The 13,366-nt window shown below is 42.4% G+C and overlaps 1 protein-coding gene across 9 annotated transcripts in view; it reads left to right on the forward strand.

Moving 5' to 3' along the window:
- Positions 1-510: 510 nt before the first annotated feature.
- The window catches only part of efr3a (EFR3 homolog A), a 113,355-nt gene continuing 100,499 nt past the window's right edge, over positions 511-13,366 (forward strand). For 2 of the 9 annotated variants that reach the window (XM_023965567.1, XM_023965569.1), the window contains exon 1: positions 514-964. In XM_023965567.1, the coding sequence (XP_023821335.1) occupies positions 955-964 (10 nt within the window). In that variant the 5' untranslated portion in view covers positions 514-954. Of the gene's footprint in view, positions 965-13,366 lie in introns of all 9 variants that reach the window. The other 7 variants (XM_023965566.1, XM_023965571.1, XM_023965564.1 and 4 more) reach the window with 6 other exon arrangements.

Here is a 13,366-nt window from a genome sequence, read left to right on the forward strand (position 1 = left end):
ATAAACCTGTTGGAAGACCACACCACTTGCACTGAAAACAGGCTCCGGAGAATCTGTCAATCAAACACTTTGAACGTTCAACGTTGAGACTCTATGCTTTTACTGAGGTATCAGATCGATCACTTTATAACTTAAATAACTTGCGCTAAAGCCAAAATATGAAAAAAAAATCATTAAGAACATGTTTAAAAAAAAAGGTATAGGAGAAGGAATGGTTATTCTGATGAATATGACTGAGCCAGCTGTTTATTTTTCAACAGAAGTCTATGGGTTTTTGCAATGTAAAGGGGAGGGGTCACTTAGTTCAGTTATCTTTCACAGTCAAAAGTCGGGCAGCTGAGTTGTGACTTTGTGCCCTTGTCCGCTAAGAATGTGACTCCGCCCCTGAACTCTGACTCTAAATCGTAAAAAAAAGTTAATCTTACGAAGAAAGTACCGCAGGTTAACGCAACAGTTGCGTATTATTTCAGATAGATTTGCTGTCACTGAGAGAGGGGGGAGAGAGACACCTGGCTGCTATAATTAGCCGCGTGCCCGGCCGGATCTCGCGCGTGCAGGCTGCGTTGGACCGCAGCGGGGTTGTGGCGGGCGCGTGACTGGCTCCCGTCACTTCCGTATCTGTCAAAGGTGTTGCAGGAGGCTGCGGAGGAGGCGAAGCGGGCGTCCTCCTGCAGGTGAGCCCGCCTGACGCCTGTCGGAGTGACGGACGGGCGTCCAGCAGCAGACGTTAGCTTAACGTCTTCGGCTAAATCCTTCCTGCGGCGTGTTCACCGGCTCGCCAGGTTTGTCTGCGTGTCAGCGCCGGAGCGGCCCGCAGGCGCAGAGCGGTGATTTGTGTGCTGCGGAGGAGCCGTCATTGATTCCGATGCCCGCCGAGGCGGACAGCCAGCGGAGAGGCAACATGGAGGCTAACTACTAACCCCCGGACACCGGACTGCGGTACATCACGGCGACATGCCAGCCGGTAAGACGACCGTCTGTGTGTTGACACACACTGACTAGAACAAAAACAACAACACGCTACTGTTGTGTGAGAACGTGCTGCGTTTAAAGACTCCTTTAATGGCAAAGGACAACAAGTTAAAAAGAAGTGGAATGGTGCGTTCACGGAGCATGGGATTTAAATAAGTCCCCTGAATGTAAATACACTTTTACGGGAAGCTAATTAGCTTTACTCCAATAAATATCTTTAAAAACATAGAGACGAGCAAAACTCACAGATAATAAAGCAATTAAATACAAAGGGTTAACAATGGTCAATATTTAAATGATAAAAAGTTGAAATATATGGTAAAATAAAACAAAACTACATTTTTTATTGCTGATACCCCACAAACTTAATATTATTTAGTAGCATTCAGATTTATATCCACATATTACTCTGTTGAAGTTTAACCTGAGTTGGTTTAGTTGGTTGACAGTGTGATTGTTGACATATTTGTTGGTGGTTGAGAAGAATCCTCCTTTGTCTTGTCCCATCTTAGTTGTGCAAAGGTCCAAAGGTGCATTCTGGGTGAAATCTCACCACCATACTGCATGTTTATGGAGAGAAATTAGACTCAGTCGGATTTGTGCGTGCGTAATTCTTGATTTGTGCGTAAATTAGGATTTGTGTATGCATATTCTTGCTTTGAGCGTGCGTAAATTAGGATTTGTGCATAAATTTGGATTTGTGCGTGATTTGTTACTCACATAATACGTTTTGTGTATAAGTTAAAAAAATATAAAATGAAAAAAATACAAAATGCAATTTGCGTATGCACAAATTAATATTACAACAGCTTGAAACTACTTACACACACACATCTTTGAAAAACACGCATGAATCCCTTGTTACGATCACACGAAGCTACGCACGGATCTACCGTGAGACTGTTTTCACGTCTCACAAATTCGTCTGTAAGTGCTGCGTTTAAATACTAGTGGAATGCTCGGTCATTAGAATTTTCCTATCAGCCTTCCTTTCTAAACATATTTCCTTCAGTGGGTGTAGCAGGGTTAAAAAAACTTTAAAGGAAAATAAAAATTATTATCTGAGAATATTACGTTCCCTTTTAAACGCTAATATATATATTAAAAGTATATTATTCTCCGAGACACCGAATTGATACAAAATGCGTAACAGGAACGACCAGTAGGGGGCACTGTTTTTTCTTCCGGAAAAATCAAAGGCAGTCAGACTGAGAGAGTCACGGGAAGAATGGCGGCCTATCTCGGTGGTCAGCGCCCCGAAGTAAGTAGCCTCTATGTTCAACACTAACATCTACTGTCTTACTGTATTGATTGAGTCATTGTCTGGATACGTTTAGAAGGGAAGGCCAATAGGAAAAGTCAAATGACCGAGCATTCCACTGGTATTTAAACGCAGCACTCACAGACGAATTTGTGAGACGTGAAAACAGTCTCACGGTAGATCCGTGCGTAACTTTGGCTTCGTGTGTGTGTAACAAGGGATTCGTGCGTGTTTTTTAAAGATGTGTGTGTGTAAGTAGTTTCAAGCTGTTGTAATATTAATTTGTGCATACGTAAATTGCATTTTGTATTTTTTTTCATTTTATATTTTTTTTAACTTATACACAAAACGTATTATGTGAGTAACAAATCACGCACAATTCCAAATTTATGCACAAGTCCTAATTTACGCACGCACAAAGCAAGAATATACATACACAAATCCTAGTTTACGCACAAATCAAGAATTACGCACGCACAAATCTGACTGAGTCTAATTTCTCTCCATACATGTTCCAGGACTTTGGCTTCTGTTTGTTGGATTAGGAGAGGAAACCATAAACCACCTTTATGGGCCTTTTCCACTGACTCTGTTGCTCCTGCGGACTTTTATCAGCACGCATGTAGGGAATCCTCACTGGATTTATGTTCTAAGTTACACAAGAACATTCCAGAGTAAAAAAAAAATCAACATTTGGATCCAGATCCTTAAACTGGACTGGCTAAAATCCTAAGCGTTTGCAGAGAGTCCTGCAGAATTTTCCATCAGAGGAAACTCTCTAAATGTGTGGATCAGCCATGGAAATCAAAGGTAGACTCTTTTGCTTTAGATGAAACTTTAAGGGGAAATGTTTCTGCTTCTTCTGCTTTTGTCTCATGAAGCACAGTCAGCTGACTTCCATGATGAACTTCCTCTTCTACTCAGAGGGAAGCAGAGCTGCTCTGTTTGTGTTTTTTAAAAAAAAAAATCAAACTTGTGTCGCATTATTTAGAAACATCTTCACATCTCAACATTGATTCTGTGTTTCAACAGCAGATGTTTCTGCAAGAGGTAGCAGATTGCAGCTAAAGTCTGGATTTTGTATTTCCTGGAGACTAAACTGTCTCATAAATGCATCATTTTAAGGCTGATCTAACTGAACGGCTGGTGTTTTACTTTATTCTCCTGTAGAGAAAGTGATTTTTTTCTGCACAGAGACACAGTTCTGGTCACATCAAATTGACCTTTTTAAAAACATTCATTCATCTTCTAAACCCGTTTGTTCCCTTTCGGGGTCCCGGGGCTGCCGCAGCCTATCACGGCCACTCGTGGGGGAATGGACATCCTGGACAGGTCGCCAGTCTGTCGCAGGGCCACAATTTCACACCAATTTATTGTAACCAATCAACCTATGACGGTGGTAGGACGCCGGAGTCCCCAGAGAAAACACGTGTGCACGGAGAGAACATGCCAACTCCACACAGAAAGGTCCCCCATTGGTGTTCTGTTTCAGGTCCCCCAGCCGGGACTTGAACCGGGAGACAAGAGCGCTAACCACTGCGCCACCTTGCAGCTGACCTTTTTAAACAGTTTTCTGTTTGACTTTACTTTTTACTAATTAATTTGCTCTGAAGTAAAACAGAAGTCTTTGTGTGGCGGTCTGAACCTGATGGAGCAGTGGTTAGCGGGAAGGCCCTGGTTCGAATCCCAACTGGGACCTTTCTCTACTGTTTGCACTCTGGCTTCTTCCTACAAAACATGCTTCATGCTTACTCTAAAGAGTCCCTAGCTGTGTGTGTGATTGTGTGCTCTGTGACAGACTGGCGACCTGTCCAGGGTTTACCCCGCCTTCGCCCAACAGTAGCTAGGACAGGCGCAGACGACCCCGTGACCCTGAAAGGGATAAACGGGGATAAGAAGATGGACGGATGGTCTGAAGCTGAGAAGAAGGAAAAAAAAACGGTCCTTTCTTTGTCAGACTTAAGTGACTCAGCTTCTGCATAAGTCAAAAAGTGACTCTTTACAGTTCTGGCTTTTATTGTTTGGTCTGTATAAATTCCTGAAATGACTGAGATGGTTTCTGTTTGCATTTGTTCAAACTTGACTAAGAAAATGTAATTTAAAGAAGTAACACTGTTCACATTCTGGTAAATTAGTTGGAAAAAAATCCCCAAATAGCAAAGCTGCATGTCAAATGAGCTAAAGAGGTTTTAAAGCTGCTACAAGTCATGTTGATGGAGATGACACTAAAAAGGAAATTCAGATTCATCTGCAGAAAGTTTAAATGGATTAAAAAACTGCTTTGTGCCAAAGGTTCTTAAGTATTGTTATTTTTCTAAACGCTAAACGTATAGAACGTGTGAATTGCCACCAAATCTAAAGCTAAATAAGCCTAAAGAATGAAACAGAAATAAATTGAAAGGATGCAGCATTTGCAAGAAACACAACAAATGCTAAGCTACACTGAAATGTAAACAATGACTCAAAATGGGTAAACTTAAAACACAAAATGAATTGCCAAATAAGAGCATTTATTAAACAATAAAAGAGAAAACTACTGATGCAGAATTAGCTGAAGGAAGTATAATGCTGATGGAAATAAAGTGAACTGCTACACATGTTAGGCTACATGCTAAAGGATATGAGATAAAGAACTTTTAAAGCAAGTTGTGTTGAAGCCAATAATTCTTAAACACTGAAGAAATTTAAATGGATGCTGATGTCATTTGTTATTGACATGCGTCCAGTACAAACAGCAATAAATTCATCTTGGCCGCATGTATTTAAAGTGCGTTCAAGGCTAAATGCCGTTGTTGGCCGCACATATTTAGAGATAAAGTCTGGTTAGCAGTCTGCCTTGGTGTGTGAAATATGTTGTCCACAGTTGAGGGGCAGAGGGAGTGGTGAGCTGCAGAAACAGAAACCATTTTAACCCCAAATGAAATTCTAACCTAAACCTGAAGTGCGGGTCGATGCGGCCAAGAAAAAAGTCCAGACACTTTTTTTAAATGTATCTGAGCAAGTTTAGGATGAGGTATATAAACCTGGGTTGTGTTAGGTGCTAATATAGTGCTATTTTTGTAAAAGCTAAAAGTATAAAAAGTGTAAATTGGCACCAAATGAAATACCAAATATAAAAATTAGCTTGAGAATGAAGCAGAAATTAAACAATGCAGAAATAGACTAAAGACACGACAAATGTTAAGCTGTATATAAAAGGAAGCAATACATTTGCTTAAAGTGTTAATATTGTTAAAGTATGCTTACGTAACTTAAGTTTTTGCTAAAGTTGAGCTATTTTACAATGAATTATCTAAAGAATTTAAAGATGAATATGGTTAAAACACCAAAAACTGTCAAAGTTCAAAAGTAAAACAGAAAAGCTAAATTAGTTGGAGAAAGTGGAATGCTGGCAGAAACAAACCAATGCTATGAATGCTAGGGACATGCTAAAGGAGGTGAAGAAGCAGTGAACAGGTGAAAAATTGGATGAATGTTGGATGATGGTCAGAGATGGGAGTGAAAATGGTGACGGTTTCCATGAGAGCTCAAGGTCACAGACGAGGTGGGAATATCTGTTTCCTCCTGACATGGTAATCTGTGGATTATTGTGTAGAGCGCGTAGCAGAACCACAGCTGTGATGGTGAAATGTTTTGACGGCCTCCTTACTGCAGCGTCGACCGCTTTGACCTTTGCAGTCGTTTACATGCACCTGCTTGAGCTTTGCAAACAAAGCAAAGACGCCACCACGTCTGTGTCTGTGCTGCTATTTTGGGAGCGCTGCTTCCCTGCGCCGCTCTGTCAGGTGAGCGGCTGGAGGTCTTCCTCTGATCTGTCTGGATGCTGCAGAGAACCCCCCCAAACCCCCACATCTGCACTGCGTCTGCGGTCGCTGCTAAACGCTGTTGGTGGTAACGCGATGCCTTCAGCATGGATGGCTGGAAGAGGCCGGGATGGAGCGTCTGTGATGCTGGCGGGCGCGCTGATGCCTCCCACCGCCTGCTGCTGTCAGCAGGACCTGGTTACATCATCATGCAGCTAAACCAGCCTGCCGGTGGAGTCTGACCTGGAAGAGCACAGACGCACGGGGAGCTCTGAGTTTGAAACTGGCGTGTGTCAGTTCAGCTGTGTTTCATTCTCTGTTTTACTCCTGCTTTTCTTCCTGTGTCTGTGGTGGCTTCTCAAAGTCCAAACTCCTACGCTGGAGTCGCAGGCTGCAGGCGGATGGATGGATGGATGGATGGATGGATGGATGGATGGATGGATGGATGGGGAAGATCCTGTTAGCACTAACCCGGAAGTGTGCAGATTGAAACTGTTGGGATGGCTGGAGTTTTCCTGCGGTCTCCAGAGGCTCATCGACAAACCAGATAATTTCTGCAACAATAACTTAATTAAAGTTCGTGGAATAATCATGGAAGGTTTCATGATGGTTTTTGAACTTGTGAAAGATCCTAAAACTATAAACCAGTACAGCGGTTATCAGTCCTTTGTTTTCCTTTCTTCTGTCAAAATTTGTCCTTTTAAAAATGACAATTTTAGCGCGCCGGTGGCTCCTGTGAAATATCCTAGAACAGTGTTTTTCAACCAGTGTTAGTGTGCCGCGGCACACTAGTGTGCCGTGGGAGATGGTCAAGTGCGCCGTGGGAACTTGCCCTCATTAACTGATCTAAAAACATTTAACATCTCCAGGATTTCAGCTCTGTGTTCATCCAAACAGGCCCTGATAAAACACTGAGTAGTTAGGAATATAAAAGATCTTAAAATTAGTTTTTCTTTGTGTTTATTTAATTCTATTAAAGACATTTTGATAAGAATCACGGTACCGCGATTTAGCTGCAGCTATAACTGTGTAAGGAAAAGTCCCGCCCCTTTAACTGTCTCCACCAATCATTCTTGAAGGCTTAATCACATGTCATCAGTCTGACCAATCAGAAGTGGTTAAAGTCTTCACTTCCTTGTTCTTAATTCTGCTGATAAAGTCGCTCAGTTCTAACAAAAATACTAGATGAAGCTCGTCCTTAGCTGGTGGTTCATCTCTTAGAAAAAAACAGCCGCAACTTCCTGCTTTTTCTGCCACAATTATCATACAAATCCACGTGAGATTGGAAGGGGGGGGGGGGGGGGGCTGTCGATCAATACAGACCATGAATTTCTGCTTTTTCTTTTTTTGGGATGCTGGTGTGCCGCGGGATTTTTGTCAGGGTTAAAGTGTGCCGTGGCTCAGAAAGGGTTGAAAAACACTGTCCTAGAACACTTAGTAAGCCTGTAAAACCTGTAAGGCAAACATTCTCATGTAGTTTTTTTCTATGCGTAGAGCTGTGACGGTGTGGTATTTGTGATCACTGCGGTGATGAACCAGCAGGGGGCGCTGTGTCGTGGTCACCCGCAGCCCCCCCCAAAAAAAACAAAAAAACAACACAAAATCCCCCGGCAGCCACGTCGCAAATGAATTCAATTACAAGTGTGTCGGGGGTGCTTGTTGTTTTTTGTGCAGTGGACCGCTCTCTAGCTGCACCGAGGATTCACCTGTGCTCTCTGGTACAGACATCTTCTCAGAATATTATGTATTGCCCAGTAATAAACAGACTGCAGACACTTTGTCACCTTTCTGGTAGCCATGAAGCCTGACACCCATGAAGAATGCTGGGCAGGAGGCTCCGCCTTTGTTTATACAGAGACGTAACGTTGCGCTGCACAAAATAGTTCCCAAATAAAACATGTAGTGATATTCATCGAAATCTAACAGTGCACGTTCATGTTTGGTGTTACGGAGTGAAGGAGAACAGTAATATCCCCCCCCCCCCAAAAAAAAAAAAAAAAAAAACAACAACAAAAAAACAAAAAACAAAAACAAAATCCTCCGGCGCACGGCTGCGTCGTGCATTCAAGAAAGCTCGCAGCTTGTAATGGCAATGAAGACAATGGAAATTAATAATTAGAACGCAGTAAATTTGTCATATTTCCTCGCGAGACGGAATCTTCTGTTTCAGCATGAGGATGTGTGTGTGTGCTTCTGAAACCTGCGGCGTTCAGTAAGGGGTCAATACTCGCACCTTACTAATGACTAAAAGGTGGTGTATGGGCACTTCATGACAGAATCACCCGTATGCCACAAGTGCCTGCAACTCATATTGCGCGTACAAATACTTAAGGATACACTTACCAAATGCACAACAATGGTTTGTTCAATTCCATGACGCTCCTTGAGGTGTCCATATGAGCATCAAGGAAACTGACTGGATGGTGATGTTTAAGTTTTGCAGAAGCAGAAGGATGTTCTGATTAAACTGTGGTAAAGAGGTGGTGGCCAGAAGCTTAAAGTCTCACTCGATCATCTTTTGATCTCTAAAGTCTTACCCGTGGTCCCTTTATTGAGCTGTTTTTAGCCTAAATCAAAGAACCTGCCGCTTTCAAGGACATAGTTTCTGCAGAGCGGCAGGAGTTCATTAGAAACTACCTCTGAGTTGTGGGTGAGACTGTTGGAGGGGGGGGTAAGCCTGCGCTAATTTCCCATTATCCCTTTGTTTACACTCCCTTCCTTTAGCCTACATACAGCCCCACACAAACCCAAGCTAACATTTGCAGTGCAACAAAAAATTTTGAGTCGGATGCCAGCTCAGACGAGGAAAACAAAGACGTTAATGGATCTTTGTGTCTGCAAATAAATGCCCATGGAGACAACTATTGTTGTAATGTTGGGCTATATGAATGAAACTGAATTGAATTGAATTAGAATGGAACAGAGCATGGTGCTTGAGGCCTGGCTATTGTAGATCATATGTAACAACTACCGGTACACATTTTTCTGCCTGCTCCTGAATCACCACAATTTGGAATAAAGAAATACTTAGAAACACAGTATTAATCTGAAATTTTCTTTATATTTGTCATCCAGCATGAGAAAAAAATGCTACAAAATCATGTTAAAAAGAGCAAAAGTACAATTTTCCTTGGATTGGTTCTTAAAGATGCACCTTGATCCGACTGGTTGTCGGTAGGACCACATCTCCCTGCTGGTGCGTGTGAATGCAGCTTTAGATGCAGACAAAGAAGAGCCATGGTTGGACTTGCAATGGAAGAAACGGTTGCTAGGGAAAAGTGTGAAACTGACTTTAAGATGAAGACTTGAAATAAGCTGCATGTTTTCATCATCCTGAGACCGAAAGGAAAAGCAACGGTTGCTATGGACCGTCACCTTCATGGCAGCTGCAATTTATAAATAAAGCTGTTTGTGGGTTTATAGTTTGAGGTTACAATCGTTTCACTACTGTGATGCCAAACAGAGGCTTCAACAGGAAAGCCAGAGGGCTGCTGGGAAATAAGGGGGGTTGAGGCCTATTTGAACCCACTTGTTAATGTTAATAGAATATAGCATTACTTTGAGCTGAAGAGAAGCAGCTTTTTCAGGTCACTCTGTGGTTTATTTTTGTTTTCCTCAGAATTTTCTCTCTGAGGTTTCATTTGATGGCTCCCAGCATGCATCTGTGTCCCATGCGGAACGGTTGCATTTGCATTGCAACTGGAATCAAAGACCTACCGACGTTCGATGCTCGGCTGGGTAATCGCTTATGCGGAGCTGCTTCCCGCGCTCTCAGGACTGTTGCTGGATGTGATCTGTGTTCACAGCAAAAAGACGGTTTGCTCTGCAAAGAGGGATTTTGGCCTAAATATAACTTCAAAGGAGGGGCACCTCCCCACTTCTGCGCCGCCGGTCCCTTCTTTGCACGCGCCTTTATCTTTCTGTGCCTGTTGTGTGGCGCTGGATTGGCTGCTCTTCATCCGTCTGGGAGGGATTTTCCATCCTGCGGCCGTTAGACGGATTCTGTCGTAGAGCTGCGGTTCTGTGACGGGCTCTACCTGCCTGGTTTACGGCGAGCTAGCACGGCTCAACCTTCACTGCATTGGTTTGCTAAAGCAGATTCACAGAAACCCATCAGAGTGTTCAGAACCACCTAAAGGCAGTCCTCTGTCTTTACATGTCTTCATTGTTGAATGAATTCATTACTGGTTTTCTATTGTTCAAAGAAGGTTACAGAAGGAAAACGCTGACTTCTTTATGAGAAACATTAAGATATTGAAACCCATTTAATTATTTTAAGATGGTTTAAAAACACTTTTGGATGTTGTTTGTGAGAACAGATTAATATTTCAATGAACTACAACAGTAGGATAACATGATTTTTGATGCAGTCCCCCTCCCCCCCTGCATTTTGGGCTCTTTTTTTTTCTCTTTGAAATATATTGTGGCTATATTTTTAGTCACATGACTGTGACTGTATTTTATTTACAGTCTGGAACAGATTTTTGTCTCTAAATCAGGGATGTCAAACTCCAGGTCTCGAGGGCCGGCCTCCTGCTGGTTTTCCAGATTCCCTGCCTTATCTGCTGCTGATTACCTGGATCAGGTGTTTTTAGCCAATTAGGAGCTTCAATGGCAGGTTGGTTGGAAAACATGTCGGACACCGGCCCTCATTCTGTCACCCTCTGCTCAGGAGGTTTTGTGGAGGATATACAGTGATCCCTCGCTATAACGCGGTTTACTTTTCACGGTTTCGCTACTTCACGGATTTGCATCATGCATTGTGTTCTGCATTCTGATTCGCTAAAAAGTCACTCCGGTTCTTCTCTACCTGTGCGTCAATAACGTTGCAGTTTAATATGTACACGTACGTAAAACAGCTTTCCAAATTTACAACACGTACGTGCAAATTCCTTTGCAATTTCGAGTTTCTCTAAAGCCCATAGAAAAAGAGCGACAACAACTGCCAATCACTATGTTCTTCCCCTGAACAAACACTGCACCGCGGGCTTCAAAGGGAGAAAACACTGCAGAGCGGAGTCAGGATGCAGTGGCTCAGTCTGTAGAGCAGTGAAATACACCTGAGTCACTATTTGTCCCCATGTACTTTGTATTTTATTCATAATCATTTAAAATTTTCTCCCGTTTAATCCAATTACTCGGGTCGCGGTGGGCAGGGCTAATCTCCGTGATTTGAAGCCTTCTGTTCACATTGATGATTAAAATTATTATTTGACAGTACAGTACAGAAGTTATTCGTTTTTAAAGTACTTCTAATTGTGAAAAAAATGCTTGAGCCTGTAAAATGGTCTGTTCTTTCTTTTCAATGTATAACAGTGTATTTAATTGTATAATAATTATTAAAAAAAAAATAGAGGTTTCTACTTCACGGATTTTGCCTATCACGGGTTCTTTTTGGAACGTAACCCGCGCGAAAAACAAGGGTTTACTGTAGTTCTTGTTGGGGTTTTTAGGTTTCTAATGGTGTTTAAAGCTCCACTTAGGAACTATTTGCAGAGTTTGCGTTTTAAAGTCTCACTCTTCTTCATGACTCCAGATTTCTTTGTGTTCAGTCAGCTTTACAATTCACCTGGAAATGAGTAAAAAAGCAGCTGATAACTAAAAATCAAAAAGTTAATGAGACTTAATGGGAAATGCATGTTTAATTATGGCTACATTCACACTGCAGAGCTTAATGCTCAATTCCTACCTTTTGAAAAAATGCAATTTTAATTTTTTTTTTTTTTTTTTTGCACGTCACTCGTTGTTCGCGGAAGTAGCTAACGTTAACAATGGATGGTAACAACGGAGCTCTTTTTGCATTATTAAATTTATTTTCACAAAAGAGCCAGCACAATTAAAATCTTCTCATTTTAAGAAGGCATTGGAGCCAGGATCGTCTGTACCCACAGTTGTGGAATGGGGATGTGTTTGTGTTGGGGCCGCGCGCGGGTGTGTAAGAGAGAGGAGAAGGCGTGTGCAGCGAGGTAGGGAATGAGGGGGCCGGAGGAAGTGTGTTAGGGGCGCGCATTCATGTTGTGTGTTATGGAGGAAGGAGAACGGTAATAAAAGAAGGCTTCCCCCAGAATAAATGCTATTGACTCTTTATTTACCGGCTCTGGATAATCTGAGGGTCCGAACGGGGAAGTGAACCCTGAAGGAGGATCCGCCTTCTGTCCCCCGCACTTCTGACCACGGTCGGAAAGTAAAAAAGGTAATCGCGGGAAAGGTTCAACACCACGCTCGGCCATTTCCCTGGAATTTATTTCAAAACCTGCCTGGTTGAGATAAGAGACCTCAAATTTGGCCTAAATGGAGCTGTCACCCAAATATTAATCCTATCGGTGACCTCGCTTCCCTTCCACTGACTGGTCTCAGGAGCATCGTCCGCCATGGTTGATATTTATGTTCTCGTTCCCGCCTACTTGAAAGCAGAATGATGACGTTTGTAGCGTATCGATGACGTACGGGTCGGATACATGTGGCCTGGCCGTTCAGACGGAGGTTGCATTTCAAAAGATCGGATACGTTTCGGATTCAGGACCACATACCCAAGTGTCCTGGTTCGCATTTTGAAAAGACCTTCAATCCACCCATCAGTGCTGTCCGTCTTACCTTCGCACCAAGGCTGCCCCAGTGGGATATTATTGACCTGATATAAGCATAGGAAGAGTAGCTACAGCCCCTTCTGTAGGACTACATTCAGAGTTGGACTTTTCTCCTTTTGGTTGACAAACATTCAAACACTTCCACAAAAGGAGAACAAACATGCTGCTGGAATTCAAAAGATGACCCTTTTTTTTCCAAAATAAAGTCACGTTTCTGAAGTTTTGTGGAATTGAAGTTAGATCGCTGTCACTCTGCCGAACAAGTCTGAATTAAAAAAAAACAAAAAACATTTAGACTGATAATTGGATTGTTTTCTGTGTGATCTTTGTTTTCCTGGTCATTGCTTGTCTTAGCATCTGCGATATCACCTGTTGGAAGTGCAAGAGAATTAGGCTCATAATGGTTTGGCTCTGAAATTTTCCACTGAATCAAGTTCTAGTCACTCTGAAACCAACTCTTCAGTCCAGCTCAGGGCAAATGTTTGAGTTTGAAAATTATAGCCTCAAATTAATAACATGCGGACACAATTTTTAGTTTGAGGAACCTGATCGACTTAGGCTCTACATTCTGCGTAGAGATTTTCTGCTACTTCTGAAGAATCTGTGAACTCTCCTGAGCTTAGACCACAGTTGGGAGAAAGATTAGAAATCTGGCATTAAAGTGATCTGGAAAGCATGAAGCAACGTTCACACTGCCTTTTGCAACAAGGAACCACCTTCAGTGAAAAGTCTATATAAATGTA

This window comes from Oryzias latipes, chromosome 17 (genome assembly GCF_002234675.1).
Source record: "Oryzias latipes chromosome 17, ASM223467v1".
NCBI classification, from domain to species: Eukaryota; Metazoa; Chordata; class Actinopteri; order Beloniformes; family Adrianichthyidae; genus Oryzias; species Oryzias latipes.